At 44.3% G+C, this 17443-nt stretch overlaps 1 protein-coding gene and 1 long non-coding RNA gene across 3 annotated transcripts in view; one reads left to right on the top strand and one right to left on the bottom strand.

The window, feature by feature from the left end:
- The window catches only part of KCNIP4 (potassium voltage-gated channel interacting protein 4), a 443652-nt gene extending 438048 nt beyond the window's left edge, over nucleotides 1-5604 (bottom strand). Inside the window, exon 1 of one of the 2 annotated variants that reach the window (XM_082237474.1) lies at nucleotides 5142-5604. In XM_082237474.1, coding sequence (XP_082093600.1) covers nucleotides 5142-5202 — 61 coding nt within the window. In that variant the 5' untranslated portion in view covers nucleotides 5203-5604. The remainder of the gene's footprint in view (nucleotides 1-5141) is intronic. The other variant, XM_082237483.1, reaches the window with a different exon arrangement.
- Nucleotides 1-15286, top strand: part of LOC309540556 — a 294876-nt gene extending 279590 nt beyond the window's left edge. Inside the window, exon 3 of the long non-coding RNA XR_014223348.1 lies at nucleotides 15218-15286. This is a non-coding gene — a long non-coding RNA (uncharacterized lncRNA). The remainder of the gene's footprint in view (nucleotides 1-15217) is intronic.
- Nucleotides 15287-17443: the final 2157 nt, after the last annotated feature.

Genomic DNA, 17443 nt, shown 5'->3' with positions numbered 1-17443 from the left:
TGGTCCTGTCAACACAAAGGGAATATTCAAGGGATGACTGAAAGTCAAAAGTCAGGAAGCTCTGCTGGAAGAGTCTTCCACGGCATGGGACCAATGACTCTGAACGCCTGAATTCTGTAACACGGTAGACAAGTGACAGCATTCCTCTGGATGATCTCAAAGATCCTGCTGGGATATTCTTGCCTTATTTATGGGCATCAGGAAGGAGCAAGCATGAAAGCTTCAGAATACCACCAGCCTTCCAACTGCAAGTCAATACAGCTAGATGTATACATGCAGAAACGGAAGCTGCTTCTCAGATTTTCAACATGTTCCCCTGTTTTTGTTTTAAAGGTAAAGGGACCCCTGACCATTAGGTCCAGTCGTGGCCGACTCTGGGGTTGCGGTGCTCATCTCGCTTTATTGGCCGAGGGAGCGTACAGTCATGTGGCCAGCATGACTAAGCCGCTTCCGGCAAACCAGAGCAGCACACAAAAACGCCGTTTACCTTCCCGCCAGAGTGGTACCTATTTATCTACTTGCACTTTGATGTGCTTTCGAACTGCTAGGTTGGCAGCAGCAGGGACCGAGCAACGGGAGCTCACCACGTCGCAGGGATTCGAACCGCTAACCTTCTGATCGGCAAGTCCTAGGCTCTGTGGTTTAACCCAAAGTGCCACCCATGTCCCTTGTTTTCGTTTTAGGAACACCTTTAAGTCCCCTGTCCCAGGACTACTGCATCACAGTTTAAGAACCCCAACACTTACCCCTACACAAGCCAGAAGATAATAACATCAGCTCTGAATTTGGGCCACTTTCTAACACATAACAGGAATAGTTCAGGTTTCTATTAAAATACAGCTGCGTAAAGATACGCCAGTACATGAAACCTATCATGCAACAGTGAGGTGCTGAGTTCCTAGATCTCAGTGAGATGTTCATGGAAAGCAGATAATAAGCTTTCAGAGACTTAAGTGAAAGACAGCAATTATTGCCTGGAATAAATAATAATAATAATAATAATAATAATAATAATAATAATAATTTATTTATACCCCACCCATCTGGCTGGGCTTCCCCAGCCACTCTGGGTGGCTTCCAAAAGAATATTAAAATACTATAATACATCAAACATTAAAAGCTTCCCGAAAAGGGCTGCCTTCAGATGTCTTCTAAAAGTCTGGTAGTTGTTGTTCTCTTTGACATCTGGTGGGAGGGTGTTCCACAGGACGGGTGCCACTACCGAGAAGGCCCTCTGCCTGGTTCCCTGTAACTTGGCTTCTCGCAGTGAGGGAACTGCCAGAAGGCCCTCGGTGCTGGATCTCAGTGTCCGGGTAGAACGATGGGGGTGGAGACGCTCTTTCAGGTATACAGGACCAAGGCCGTTTAGGGCTTTAAAGGTCAGCACCAACACTTTGAATTGTGCTCGGAAACGTACTGGGAGCCAATGTAGGTCTTTCAAGACCGGTGTTATGTGGTCTCTGCGGCCGCTCCCAGTCACCAGTCTAGCTGCCGCATTCTGGATTAGTTGTAGTTTCCGGGTCACCTTCAAAGGTAACCCCACGTAGAGCGCATTGCAGTAATCCAAGCGGGAGATAACCAGAGCATGTTCATATTTATTCATCCCACCATGGTTTTGCTTGTCATCGCATTTCTATCCCACCTTTCCTTCCATATAACTGTTGAGTATCATTTTAAAACTAAAAATCTTCAGTCATCAGCTTAGGGAGACTGAAAAGTTCATTCACAATACAACGCCACTGCTGGCATTCGTCTCTCAATACCGGAAACATCCCATTGACCATTCCACATTAAAGGTCTATTAATTTATCATTAAATGACCCAGCAGATCTGTGATTTCTAGGGATGAAGGAGAGAATGAAACAGTCGGATACCATGGAACTAAAAATCTAGCTCTACAAGACCAAGTAGATCTTTAAACTGTTTTCTCTAGTGCACAAGAGCAGCCCTCACCTCTCGTGCTGTATGGTGAATGGCCTTTGAAATGGAGGGAATTTTCAAAAGAAATCGGAAGTGGAGATCAGTTGGAGCAAAGGTGACTAGCAACGCTGTCCCTGCCATTGGGCAGAGGAATCTGGTGTCATGAAAGGGCAGGAAGTTGCTGGATGTTTAAGTCATTGTCATATTTTTGCTCCGAAGGATTGGCATTGGTAGGATGCCTCAAGTGCCAAAATATATTGTGCACCTTGCCCTGAAGGGGGCATCATTTGCTTCTCCCCTGTCTCTGCTCAGGCCTGGTGACTTGGGGCCAGCAGAAGACCTTTGGCAAACTAAGAGAAAAACAGGGCTCACTAAACAAAGGCATGCACAAAAACGCTTAAAGCAGCAGTTGCCAAAGAAGTAAGATCACACACTCAAATAGCTACTTCTTAAAATTCAAATGAGCCCTACTCCTTACTCTTTCAACATACAGATCATGTCACGTAGTTGTCATGCCATCACCCGCTCGTATTTTAATGAACAGCTCACATTTGAGGATTTCCACCCAAACCAATTTGATACAGCAGCAGTTTTTTAATTATTATTATTATTTAGCACAACTTCCTCTTTGCCTTTAGAAGCTTGCAGAGATTTTGCAGGGGAAACTTCTTCTGGCATAGAAATATAGGCTACGTACACAAGACATTTTATTCTCAAAACAAAAAAGACTGGGTACTTGTTTTCTTCTATGTTGTCCTAGATTGACACACTGTGGGGGTAATGCAGAATCAATTTGAAAATAAAATTGAAACAGAGGTAGGCAGTCCTGGCCATTGGGGGCTGTATCTGCACCTGCCCAATGGCAATGCAGGTGGGGATATACCAAGATCACAATGGTCACTTCCTTCCTCATTCAGCTGGGGCATAGGAAAAGGCATGGATAACCTACTAAAGAGAGTTTTTTCAAATGTGCATCCACTGATCACACTCACCCTTGTGGAAGACAGACCCCTAGCATCAATCTAGCTTGAAAACAGCATGTTGTGGATGAGCATGAATGATTCTGGCTTGGGGGAAAAATACATTTTTTTCTGCTACAAATGGGATACCCAGCCATTGCTAGATTTCTGCGACCTCCAGAAGCAGAGCCAGGGAGAGCTGACAACTAAGTCTAGACCAGGGTTTCCCAAACTTGGGTCTCCAACTGTTTTTAGACTACAACCTCCATCAACCTTAGCGAGCAGGACCAGTGGTCAGGGATGATGGGAATTGTAGTCCCCCAAAAAAGGTGGAGACCCAAGTTTGGGAAGCCCTGGTCTAGAGACTATGTTATCTTCAGACTCGGGAGCCACTTTTAACCCAAAAATGCATTTGGGGCCCCATTTCTTAATTTTTTACTCTATATTTGCATGGTAGTGTGCTCCTATACCCACCTTAGATCAAGTCATGATCCCCTAGTGGTCTGAACAACTTTCAAGATGCCTTGTTATTTCAAAACAAAAAATTGGTTTGCGGGCTATGAGGGCAGCAACTGGTGTGTTTTTCAATATCTTAATTAGGGCATGATTTTTGGAAAAATAGAATGCATGGTGTTCTTCAGGTTTTTGTACCAGTATGAAAACTTTAGTGGTTGTGGTGTTTAATAAGGAATTCAATGCCCACGAGGCATTAGCAACTGGTTTTGATTCATATAAATACATATATATACCTATGGTTATACTGTGACTGCAACAAACTCCTTGACTTAACAAAACATATATAACACTTGTTTGTAATAAAATTTCTAAGCAGGTTTGCAAGATGTCTTAAAATTATCAACAAGAAACAGTTAAAAAACAACTAATTTTAATTATTTTTAAATGTTTTGACAGTAAAATATATTTAAACATGTCAACATTGACATGTCTCGGTGAGCTTGATGTCCTCATTTCATCTCTAAACTCAGCATCCATCATAGGATACCCTCAACTGCAACATTCTGTCCATGGCAACAAGGACCCAGACTCTAATTAGGTGAAAAGGGAACATTTCCGCTGTTGTGTCTTCTCCTGTTGCAAGACACTGCTATTGAAAACACAACTCTGGAAGAAATGCTGCCTTTTGTGCAACTTTTAATAGCCATCTGAGGTCTGGACCCACGACACCCTAAGAGCCACATTAAGACATAATGCTCCAATTGCTTCCTTACCAAGACCCAAAACAAAAATGCTTTCTTTAAGAATGCAAAATACAGTTACAAAAACAAAGCCCACACCCAACTCAAAGTTAGTTAGTTTAGGATTGCAGACTAGGTGGTTCAATGCAGACAGTGATAAGTTGCCACTAGGTAAACAGCCATTTTTATTTTATCTAACTGCCAAGTAAACATGCTTAGAATCAGGTTGTAAATTAAGCGTTACCAGTTTCTAAACGGCCCTCTCCCACTCAGGAGCCTTTCCTGCAGAAATTTAGCAGGAGAAGCTCTTCCAGAACTTCGTTCCAGAAAAATGACACCTACTGAATTTCTGCACGCCAGCCAACAACTTTCATTTTAAATGCAGTAGAGAAGAAGTCGATCATGGCAGGGGCAAGCCAAGGAGAAGGGAGATTTGGAAACAAACCTCCCTCTAAATGGCATTATTCTGAAGGGGCAGGTTGCAGGATTGCAAGTAGGGGAAAGCATCCAAATAAGTTTTACTCAGAGTAAACCCAGTGAAATTAAGGAACCTAAGTCAACTCCATTAACGTCAATGGGTCTACGACCAGCGCTAGAGACACCCCAACATCTTTCCTTCGCCTTCCTACCATCCCTTTGCGTGTTTACTCCGAAGTAAACCCCGCTGCTTTCCATTCAGATGTTCTATCCCCTAATAAACGAGAAACCCAACTTGCTTATGACTCATCCCGAGGGGTGACTGATCAAGTTCTTCAAACGTGAGTTAGCAACAGGGCTATAAAGGGAAACAGTGTTGGCATTCCAATATATTAGTTCCTCTTTCCTTTATTTCAAGGGAAAAAGTCAATACCAGCAAGGTTGGAGAAGGAAAACATACGTTCACACACACACACACGCCAGCCGGCAGGATTTGGCACTGCTGCCATGCGACCCTCGAGCACCGCATCTGCTTGCAAAGCAAACGCACAAATATTTGCAAAAAGCGCATGCAAAAGGCAGGCAAAAAGCCTGCCATAGTAGCCCCAAACCGGACTGGAAAAGCCCCGTGCTGCTCTGGCAGCCCTACCGCCTGCGGAGCTCGCTTCCTCCAGCTGGGCAGAGATGCTGGCCACTCTCCGGGCGTTCATGGCTGGCGGCGGCGGCGTTGGAAGCGCCCGGCGCGCAACGGGCAGACGGAGGAGCAGCGAGCAGGCGAGTCCCGCGTCGGCTGGAGCCTCTGTGTGAGAAGATTCCAGGGCAGCGTCTCTATCTCGGCAACCCCCACCTTTTTGGGGGGGTGGGGAGGGCAAGCGGCGGGAGAACTCACGAGGGAGCTTCCTCCGTTCACCTCGCCGCGCGCAAAGACCTCCTGCCCACCCCCGGCTGCTGATTCACTTGCGCAAGGGGCGAGATCCGTGGAAGGGGAAAGGAAGCACGGGGGAAGTGGCTAGGCAGAGAGGCTAGGAGGATCCTAACCAGCCGAGGAGTGTGTGGGTTTTTACTCAGAAGTAAAGCCCCGCAGGACTTAACTTCGCAGTCCTTCAGAAGGGCGTCCCGAGTTGGTGCGCGCAGAGGAGTGGGCCCCAAGGCTGCGATGCTTACTCGGAAGCAGGAGCGCTTGAGGGAGCGCCTGGTGGCAAGCCTGAATCCCCTTTCCTGAAAGGAAGCCCGGTGATTTTTAGCGGAGCTGTGGGATCATCGAACTAAAACCTCAGCCAGAAAAATCAAGACCCCCATTTCTCCCTCCCTCCCTCCTTTCCTTGGCTGTCGCGCACCAGACCCACCTTCTTCTGCTGGCTACTGTGGTTTTAACAGCTGTGTGACAGGTAGACATCCCACTGGTACACCTTTTGCGCTTCCTAAATTGCAGGGTGGAAGGTTGCACCTGTTGACTTTCTGTTGGAGAAATCAAGCTGTTGTCATGGGCGACGGGTACTGCTACACCCTCTCACTAAGCACCCCAGTTTCTTGTAACAATGGCAGAAATTCAACTGGTCTCGATTTTTACAAACCAGAGATACAGTAATGGAATAGTTGCACCTGCTGGATATCTGCTTTATGCAGATTGAAAAGCAGGAAAGATACTTCCAGTTCCTGCCATAAACAGCCCATCTTCCAAAGGACTGACTGCCTTCTTAGGTAGACTGTTCACCCTTATATGATCATTTTCTCTGAGGTTTTGATCTGGCAATGGTATTTCCCATTTATTCATGCTTGCTTGCTTGCTTAAATCTAGCTTAGAAGCCTGGAGAAGAGGAGGTTAAGGGGTGATATGATAGCCATGTTCAAATATATAAAAGGATGTCACATAGAGGAGGGAGAAAGGTTGTTTTCTGCTGCTCCGGAGAAGCGGACACGGAGCAATGGATCCAAACTACAAGAAAGAAGATTCCACCTAAACATTAGGAAGAACTTCCTGACAGTAAGAGCTGTTCGACAGTGGAATTTGCTGCCAAGGAGTGTGGTGGAGTCTCCTACTTTGGAGGTCTTTAAGCAGAGGCTTGAGAACCATATGTCAGGAGTGCTCTGATGGTGTTTCCTGCTTGGCAGGGGGTTGGACTCGATGGCCCTTGTGGTCTCTTCCAATTCTATGATTCTATGATTCTATGATTCTAAGCAGGGTGGCTGCCATAACACTGATTCTTTAACTTTTTATGACTTCCAGCTGTTGGTCAAATGTTACAGGACAGCATCAGACACACTTGTTAAACCTATTAAGTACTGAAAGGATGAGATGTCCACGTTTTAGAGCAAAAGGACCACACCTGTGGAGGAAGCCAAACCCTCCCCGCTTTTTTGCTGCCTGAGTTCACTTCTGCTGCCCAGGCTCAGAGGAGCAGAAAAGACTGGGAGGAAGCTACAATCCATTCCAAAGCAGCAGAATTACTTGCCCTTAAAGGAGGAAAATTCAGCACAGAGAAAAGCCAGATGGGCTTCTCTGATGTCTGGTAGTTTTCATTCTTATACATGTTAGAAGGAAACATTTTTTGTGGGGTGGGCCGTGTCTCAAATTTAAATCTGACAAAAAGTGTGCCTGGGCTGATAGTCATTTGTAGGGGAGCTGCTTAGATGCAATCAGTTTAAGTTGAAGTCTCATGTTTTAATGACTGATCTATCCCTTTAATAGTGACATTAATGTAGGAGTTAGAAAATCATGTTGTTGTTCTTGTTGTTGTTGTTCAGTCGTTTAGTCGTGTCCAACTCTTCGTGACCCCATGGACCAGAGCACACCAGGCACTCCTGTCTTCCACTGCCTCCTGCAGTTTGGTCAAACTCATGCTGATAGCTTCGAGAACACTGTCCAAACATCTCGTCCTCTGTCGTCCCCTTCTCCTTGTGCCCTCAATCTTTCCCAGCATCAGGGTCTTTTCCAGGGAGTCTTCTCTTCTCATGAGGTGGCCAAAGTATTGGAGCCTCAGCTTCAGGATCTGTCCTTCCAGTGAGCACTCAGGGCTGATTTCCTTCAGAATGGATAGGTTTGATCTTCTTGCAGTCCTTGGGACTCTCAAGAGTCTCCTCCAGCACCATAATTCAAAAGCACCCATTCTTCAGAGATCAGCCTTTATGGTCCAGCTCTCACTTCCATACATCACTACTGGGAAAACCATAGCTTTAACTATATGGACCTTTGTCTCTGCTTTTTAAGATGCTGTCTAGCTTTGTCATCACTTTCTTCCCAAGAAGCAGGCATCTTTTAATTTCGTGACTGCTGTCACCATCTGCAGTAATCATGGAGTCCAAGAAAGTAAAATCTCTCCATTTCTTCCCTTTCTATTTACGAGGAGGTGATGGGACCAGTGGCCATGATCTTAGATTTTTATGTTGAGATTCAGACCATATTTTGCGCTCTCCTCTTTCACCCTCATTAAGAGGTTCTTTAATTCCTCCTCACTTTCTCCAATCAGTGTTGTGTTATCTGCATATCTGAGGTTGTTGATATTTCTTCTGACAATCTTAATTCTGGCTTGGGATTCATCCAAGGTTTAAATTAAAGGCTTAAAGGTAAAGGTAAAGGGACCCTGACCATTAGGTCCAGTTGTGGCCAACTCTGGGGTTGCGGCGCTCATCTCACTTTATTGGCTGAGGGAGCCGGCATACAGCTGCTGGGTCATGTGGCCAGCATGACTAAGCTGCATCTGGCGAACCAGAGCAGCACATAGAAACACTGTTTACCTTCCTGCCAGAGGTACCTATTTATCTACTTGCAGTTTGACATGCTTTCGAACTGCTAGGTTGGCAGGAGCAGGGACCGAACAACGGGAGCTCACCCCGTCGCGGGGATTTGAACTGCCGACCTTCTGATTGGCAAGTCCTAAGCTCTGTGGTTTAACCCACAGATGCAATCAATTTAAGTTAGAAGTTAGAATCAGAGTTGGAAGGGAGCGCAAGGATACCAAGTCAACCCCCTGCAATGTTGGAATCTTTTGCCCGATGTGGGGCTGGAACGCAGTAGCCTGAGATTAAGAGTCTCACGCTTTAATAACTGAGCTAGCCCTTTAATGGTGGCATTAAATGTAGGAATTAGAAAATCATACGGGCAGCGAAAATGACTGGCAGAATCCGAGACCAGGGAGAAGAGTTGGTGGAAGAAGATTGGAGGAAATTTAAAATTTATTTACAGAAACATTGTAAAACTTTTGAATGCTGATGACATTGAAATGAATAGAAGGGGCTCTAGCAACAAGGTAAAATGTAAGATGGGATTGATAATAGATAAACTAATAGGATATGAATTTGCTGAACCAATTTTCAAAAGGGATACAAAAAAGGGAGGCGTGAGGAAGTCAGGAAAATAAGTTAACTAAAGATGAGAAATTAAAAAAGAGGGAGTTTTGTTTTCTTTTTTATGTGTTTCTTTTTTCTTCTTCTTTTTTGTGTTTAATGTTTGTATTTTTGTATTTTGTAATTTTGTATTTTTTTGTTTTTGTATTTTTCTGAACTTTTCTATTGATAAAACTTAATAAAATATTAATTAAAAAAAGAAAGAAATTCATATGGGCAGGCATTTGCTGTTTTGTGGGGTGTTTTTGCTCAGTTCAGGCAGCAGTGAGAATGCATTGGCTCAGGGGCTTAATGCAGCCCCTCTAAGTCTCCCTAACTGAGGCCACCCTTCACTGGTCTTGTTCTACATCTTCTCAAGGATTTTTGCATGGTTGGGATACATCTGTCATTGACCTGTGATGATGATGCCTGTTACTTGTCTGATAGAGAGAGGTTTTGTTAACAGAAATCTGCACTTGGAGTAGCTGGAATGTGGCGTATTTCACAAAGGTGGGAGTCAAATGTGCTTCTCCACCTACTTTTGCCTCTGGCTGCACCCTTCAGTACCCCACAAGCAAATGGGGGGGGTTGCATGAAACCAGGTGTTATACCACAAGGTCCAGGGCATTTCCTTTGTTGTAAAAGGCTGGTCTGGGAAAGAAGTGTGTTTGCTGCACAAGACCATTCAATAAGCCATAACTGCACAAACTGACTTTTGTGATTAAATCCCACCTAAAAATAGAATTCAACTTGCCCATAGCCAAGAGTGTATAGGATTGCAGCCACCATCTGAATCCAACCCAAGAAATTTATAGCAACTCTCCCTGCATTTTTGGATGATGTTCTACATATCCTGAGAGTGATTGATCCATGCTGCCATAGTCTGAGATACAATATAGAGACAGTTGAGAGCATGAACCATTTCTTAGATGGTTTTTATAGGCAGGATGGGATATATTTTACAATTGATCATATTACTCACGTGTTTGAGCAGAACGTTAAAACTTAAACCAAATAGTTATCAGAGTTTAAAACACCATCCCTTGCAGTTTTAAAATGGAAACTTTGGGACATGGCTGTGTAGCCCTTATCCAGGTTGTGGTAACAGCCTGGATTTCCTTATTTTCCCTCTTAATTAAGATAATAATGCAAAAGACTGTGGCTTAAGCATAAAAATAGACTTTTGTTGTTGTTGTTTAGTCGTTTAGTCGTGTCCAACTCTTCGTGACCCCATGAACCAGAGCACGCCAGGCACTCCTGTCTTCCACTGCCTCCCGCAAAATAGACTTTACCTACATAAAATATTGCACTTGATTCCAGCAGTAACAGTAACTAAAACAAGGCAGGCAAGTTCTACTTCTAGATTACAAAATGTATAAAGGTAAAGGTACCCCTGCCCGTGCGGGCCAGTCTTGCCAGACTCTAGGGTTGTGTGCTCATCTCACTCTATAGGCCGGGAACCAGCGCTGTCCGCAGACACTTCCGGGTCACGTGGCCAGTGTGACAAGCTGCATCTGGCGATCCAGCGCAGCACACGGAACGCCGTTTACCTTCCCGCTGGTAAGCGGTCCCTATTTGTCTGCTTGCACCTGGGGGTGCTTTAAAACTGCTAGGTTGGCAGGCGCTGGGACCGAACGATGGGAGCGCACCCCGCCGCGGGGATTTGAACCGCTGACCATGCGATCAGCAAGTCCTAGGCACTGAGGTTTTACCCACAGCACCACCCGCATCCACAAAATGTAGAGTTGAGTTCAAAATGATTTGAGCAGAGAACAGAGAGATGTCTGTCTGCATCAAAAGCTTGGTGGAAAAGAGACATGAGTTCCAAGGCGAGTGAAGTAGAAAGGATTAAACAGTTTTCCTCCCATCAGAGAACTCAAGGGGAAATGATGTCACACAGTGCCCTCTCTAGCAATCAGGAACTCTGTGTGTCTTAACCCCTTCATATCCTAAGTTAGCAAAACATGCAAAGTTATTTAGACTGCAAATTCCCACACTATTTCTTATAACAAGCAATTCTTCTGACAGCAAGAAGAATGTTGGCAAGAAGCCACACATGGCTGAATACAATACTGTACCTTAGTAATGCACTATCACAGCTGGCCCATATTAAAGATTGGCAGCCCATTCTGAATGACTTTCATTACCTACAGGGGTGCATATAATGGTTAGTAATAATGGCATTAGGATTAAGAGGCAGGGACCTTTGGCCTGTCTATCCTGTTCACAACACCAACCCTTGAACTCAGAATAAAAATCAGCATGCACATTCAAGACACCATTTTGTCCCCAGAATTGCTTTCTTGGCCCATTCTTAAAGGGAGGGGTGAGAAGGATGCAACAACATGAGGCGGAGAGGTCAGGTTGAAAGACAATGTGTTGAACTCTCAGACACACTCATAAGGGTGCCTTGAAAAGTATACAATATAATGAATATCTTCCTTGAGTGTTAAGAAGTCACACTGAAATTGTTTCAAACATGTATTCCCTAAGTTTCCACTCTGAACACTTCCTCAATTTTCACACCAATGAGCAGTGAAGATAGTGGGTTTTTAACAACAACACGCTGCAATTTTATATTGAAAGTGGGGCCTCCTAGAATTCTGCTACCAAAGCATAATGTTCATGGCACTCCAAAAGTACAGCTGCCAGGACCAGAATTGCCCAAGAAGAATGTTAGACTGTTTTTGTAAGCCACTACAGCAGCAAGACTTTTATTAGCCAAAAATTGGAAATTGCAAGAAGTACCGACAATAGAAGAATGGCAGATGAAGATGACTTTTCAGAGCTGGCTGACCTGACTGGAAGAATCCGCAACCAGAAAGAGGAGGAAACACAAGAAGACTGGAAGGAATTTAAAGAATATTTAGTGAGATACTGTAATATAAGATAATTAGGAAATCCCTAGAAGTAACAGATTAGGCTAAGGGATAGGAAAAGATTAATAATAAAGATTATTATGGATGACAATTGGAAGTAAGGTTAAGAAGTTTGTAATGAAAGAAGATACTGATGTTATAAATATGAAATTGGGAACTGCTAAATATGTAATATGATGAAATCCAGATTGGAGGGTGTCGAGGAAGTCTTTTAGCAATGTAAATACACCAGGGAATAAGAAGAAGAAAATCTTCTTTTATTTTGTGTGTTTTTATTGTTGTTAAGTTTTTATGTTGTGTCAAAGGTAATGTTTTTCTTTTGTGTTTTTGTCTATGTGTTATAAGAGAAAATGAATAATTTTTTTGGGAAAAAACAAAACAGAAGTACAGCTGCCTTCTCAGGGATTGGATCCTGTTCCTCTTTCTGGAACATGTACTACATACTGCTTCAGGTTATTGCCACTATTAGGCACGATAGCATGGCAATCGGAATAGTTCTGCAATTGCCAGTTTGAAACCCTTTTCAAGTGGTACAAGCCAGAACACAGGCCTGACGCCTCAGAAGGAGGTCTGCCCAACAGGAGGAACATAGTACTGAATATCTGAATCCCCTCAAAAAGCCAACTTCTTTGCTCGTTGAATACTAACCAACCTCCATTGCCCTCCTTAATATCTTGAGTGAGCAAAACAGTCCTACACATCAACAACTCTTATCTTTCTCTTTTAATCTCCCCCATTCTTACAGCTATTCTTTCTGCTTTTGCCAGTGGATTTTTTTTAAGCATACAAAAGAAAGGAGAAATGTACGCTGATAGAAACCGTACTTGCTTGATCAAATCCCAGTGCTATCTGTCTTTACAGCCATGGCGTTAGATCTACAAGAATCTATATTCACTGGTTCTCATGACTACTTATTGTTTAAGGTCTTTTTAATGCTTTGTCTTGCAGCTTTGCACTATTCCTTATTATTTTCTGAACATGAAACAGGTTGCTTCTTTTGTAACCATTCTCCAAAATAAAATTAAACTTGATTCAGAGAATCAATATCTCAGTACTCAGAAGATTAATTTGAGACATTGAGGGGGGAGGCTAGAAAAGGGGTTTTGGCAGCCAAGATGCAGGAGCATTTTCTGAAGCTAACTTATAGCTTCTGCAGCTGACCCCTTTCTTAAAACCGGTGATGTTTGTGATGGGCAGAATTCTCAGCACAGCTTTTGGGCCAGAGGTTTAGTCCTCTATCTGACACTCCTGCTTTAGATAATTGCTTTTAAATATGCTCGTTGTTTTGTAACAGAAAATGGCAGAGCACATTGCTAATAAATTTGAAGGAAATGGATGGATGGCAATACAACACTTCCTTATTGCTGCTAGAGGCATTCATTACGCTGAAGCATTCAGAAATGGTTTTGGAACTCTGAAATCAAACATTAATGGTTATTAAACTATTTATTGTCGTGATTAGGTTCTTCCTTACGTTGCTCCATTAAAAAGGGGGGGGGACGTTGCATCTGTTTATAAAAAATGCATGCATTTAATGTTTTCCTTTTCTTTCTTTTTTCATGTTGTCTTCTTGAGGAAGCACACAAAAAAGAGCACATTTTGCAAGTCAGTTTCAGAGAACAGACTACCCAATTACTAAGGAAACAAAGGACTACAGGGAAATCACCCTCTATTTATGCACAGATAAAGAGCCCAATTCCTACAGACTGTTGCATACCAGCTTAGAGGCATAGGAGAGGATCGCAAGGCTGTGAAGATATAATACAAAATACAATATAACATAATGCATATCAAACAAAACTGGTTCAGCCCAGGCTCCCATTTATCCTGAGGGAGCTACTACATTTGCGAGTTGGTGTGGTCTACTGATCTGAGCAGTGGTTTACAGAAGGCCAAGTTCAAATCCCCACTCAGCCATGAAGTTCAATGGATGGCCTTAGACCTTGTTGTTGTTGTTGTTATTTAGTCATTTAGTCGTGTCCGACTCTTCGTGACCCCATGGACCAGAGCACGCCAGGCACTCCTGTCTTCCAATGCCTCCTGAAGTTTAGTCAAACTCATGCTGGTAGCTTCGAAAACACTATCCAACCATCTCGTCCTCTGTCGTCCCCTTCTCCTTGTGCCCTCCATCTTTCCCAACATCAGGGCCTTTTCCAGGGAGTCTTCTCTTCTCATGAGGTGGCCAAAGTATTGGAGCCTCAGCTTCAGGATCTTTCCTTCCAGTGAGCACTCAGGGCTGATTTCCTTCAGAATGGATAGGTTTGATCTTCTTGCAGTCCATGGGACTCTCAAGAGTCTCCTCCAGCACCATAATTCAAAAGCACCCATTCTTCGGCGATCAGCCTTCTTTATGGTCCAGCTCTCACTTCCATACATCACTACTGGGAAAACCATAGCTTTAACTATACGGACCTTTGTTGGCAAGGTGATGTCTCTGCTTTTTAAGATGCTGTCTAGGTTTGTCATTGCTTTTCTCCCAAGAGGCAGGCGTCTTTAATTTCGTGGCTGCTGTCACCTTAGACTGGGTGATCTCTCAGTCTAATCTACCTCTCAGGGTAGTTAGAGGAACAAAGTGCGAGACAAGAACCATATATTTCATTTTGAGCTCCTGGGGGAAAGGACAGGATCATTTAATATAAACAGAACTTCCAGAAGCTTTACATTAAAGAAATCCATATTCAAATTTGTCCAGATTATTGGAGGGGGGAATTGTGTAACTGTACCAAACGGGGGGGGGGGGACCCAATAAAATGTCATACCAAGAGAGTATACATAGTAAAAGGTAAAAGGCAAAGGACCCCTGGATGGTTAAGTCCAGTCAAAGGTGACTAAGATTTGCGACGCTTATCTCGCTTTCAGGCCAAGGGAGCCAGCGTTTGTCCACAGACAGCTTTCCAGGTCATGTGGCCAGAATGATTAAACTGCTTCTGGTGCAATGGAACACTGTGATGGAAACCAGAGTGCACAGAAATGACATTTTCCTTCTCGCCGCAGCAATATCTATTTACCTACTTGCACTGGCGTGCTTTCGAACTGCTAGGTTGGCAGGAGCTGGAACAGAGCAACAGGAGCTCACCCCATTGTGGGGATTTGAACCACCGACCTCCTGATTGGCAAGCTCAAGAGGCTCAGTGCTTTGTCCACAGACAGCTTTCTGGGTCATGTGGCCAGCAGGACTAAGCCGCTTCTGGTGAAACAGGACACCATGACAAGTGCTAGAGTGCACAGAAATGTTGTTTACCTTCCCGCCACAGCAGTACCTATTTATCTGCTATATATAGGACTTGCTGATCAGAAGGTCGGCGGTTCGAATCTCCGCAACGGGGTGAGCTCCCGTTGCTCGGTCCCTGCTCCTGCCAACCTAGCAGTTCGAAAGCACATCAAAATTCAAGTAGACAAATAGGTACTGCTCTGGCGGGAAGGTAAACAGCATTTCCGCGCGCTGCTCTGGTTCGCCAGAAGTGGCTTAATCATGTGGCCACATGACCCGGAAGCTGTACCCCGGCTCCCTCGGCCAATAAAGCGAGATGAGCGCCGCAACTTCAGAGTCGGTCATGACTGGACCTAATGATCAGGGTTCCCTTTACCTTTACCTAAATAGGTGCTGCTGCAGCGGGAAGGTAATTATAGTATATATACACCTATAGTATATAGTATATATACATATGTATAATATATATACACTATAGTATATATAGTATTACCCAATATTTAAGACAAATTACAGGACTGAGCCCAGGCACAAATTAAATTCCATTTGTTTTACAGCACTAAAATTTATCTATTTCTAGCCTGAATTGTTTTTGTCGCATTTGTTTCGTACTACTTCTGATGAACTGTAGAGCCTCTAAAGATTCTCTAGATAAAGAATGATACAACAGTTAGATGAGCTTGCTTTGGTAAAAGAAGTGCAGTCTCAGTGAAAATAGTGTATTACCACTACAAGGAGAAGAGCAGATGCCATTACTGCCCATTCCAAATCCCCTTTGTGTTCTTCCTGCATCACTGAATCCATGTGGCCTGTGGGTTATTATTATTTTTAACGACGTCGTTTCTCTCTTAATTCACCCATTATGGGGTCACTCAACCACCTTGATCTACAGAACTGGAACTCCTACAGGAGCCACACAATACTCGCTCTGCACATGTAAGAAATGGGCCTTTTAGTGTGGCAGCATCTATACTTTGAAACTCCCTGCCTTTTATATATGTAGAGACCAAAAAAATGTAACTCCTTGCCTACTGACATCCAGTGGCACCTTTACCCTACTGCTTTTGGCACCTCTTTAAACCTTTTTTTTTAAGGCAAGCCTATTTACACACAAAGATGTTGACATGTGTCAGGGGTTCAGGAGCAGAGGCACAGGAAAGGGAGGAAACAGAGAGCGAGGGGGAGGAATCCGAAGGAAATATGAGCGATGACAGCGGCCCGAGATCTCTGAGTCTGTCCAGTGAATCGGAAGATTCACAGAAGGGGGCGCCAGTGGTCAGAGCAAGGGGGGCGCCTAGGGGGACACCCCAGGAAGAAGGGACCAGAGGGGACTCAGAGAGCAGCAGTTGGAAATCGGGGCCAGCTTCCCCACCAGAGCACAGTAGGGAGGAGGGGTCCCAGGTATCGGGATCAGAAGGCTCACCGCAAGCGGGAGGGCATGAGTCAGGATTGGCCACACCCCCATCGGGGAGCGAGGAAACGGTCAAGAGGAAAGTTGAAGGTTGGGCGCGCGCGCCAAGTTCAAATCCACAGGAAGGCGGCACAGTAAGCAGCCCGGATAGGGAGCCAGGTCCTAAAGCCCGCCGCAAGGAGGGAGAAGAGTCCGGGGGGTCAGCGTCAGAAGAGTCCAGGAAGGAAGAGACCACGGGGGGCAGAGGGACCCAGAGGAGGAAGGAAAGACGTAAGAGGTGGAGTAAGGCTAGAGTATTAAGTTGGTGTACAGGAGGCGGAGACTCAGACGGAGCTTCGCCGGTCTAGCTTCTAAGACGTAGAGCTGCGCGCTGCGGCTTGAAAATGGAAACTGTAACTCAATAAAGACTTTTGTACAGTGTTGCCGGCTAGCGTGGTCCTCTGTGAGCTGGGACCTGGAAGCAGCTCTGACAACATGCTTTGTTAATCTCCTTTTACTATACTGTTAATTTTATTGTCTTTTAAGTGTTTTGATTATTTGCTTCTGTTTTATTGATAATTTTAATATTTCTAACGTACTGCTAGAGATTTTATCAAAATCAAGCGGTAGGTACATTTTGTTGTCTAACTACAGGTGAAACTTGGAAAATTAGAATATCGTGGGAAAGTTCATTTATTTCAGTAATTCAACTGAAAAGGTGATAGTAATATATGAGATAGACTCACGACATGCAAAGCGAGATATGTCAAGCCTTTATTTGTTATAATTATGATGGTTATGGCGTACGATCCTAGAGATAAGGTTGCTGCTAAGAGCAGCTGCAGACTCTCAGTGTAGCATTGATTTGTGCTTAGAATATTCAGCTCTGTATATAGTTTTGTATCATAGTTGTAGTTACAGAATAAAGGGAAGATATTCTACAGAGCTGCTCTCCGAGTGGTTTATACTCTGCAAGACTCTGCAAAACTCTGCTGCGCAACGACTGTAGTATTGAGACAGTGAATCCGGTGATCTCAGCTCTAAGCTGTGAGTCCACAGCACTGTGACCTGTTCCTGAGAGAAAGGAGGTCTCTGGCGGTGCTTCCCAGCTCGCCTAGCCCAGTCGGGGTTGAGGTGCATGAGTCCAG

The sequence above is a fragment of the Podarcis vaucheri genome (genome assembly GCF_965113315.1).
Source record: "Podarcis vaucheri genome assembly, chromosome: 9".
Lineage (NCBI taxonomy): Eukaryota > Metazoa > Chordata > Lepidosauria > Squamata > Lacertidae > Podarcis > Podarcis vaucheri.
This window is presented reverse-complemented; position numbering and strand designations above follow the sequence as displayed.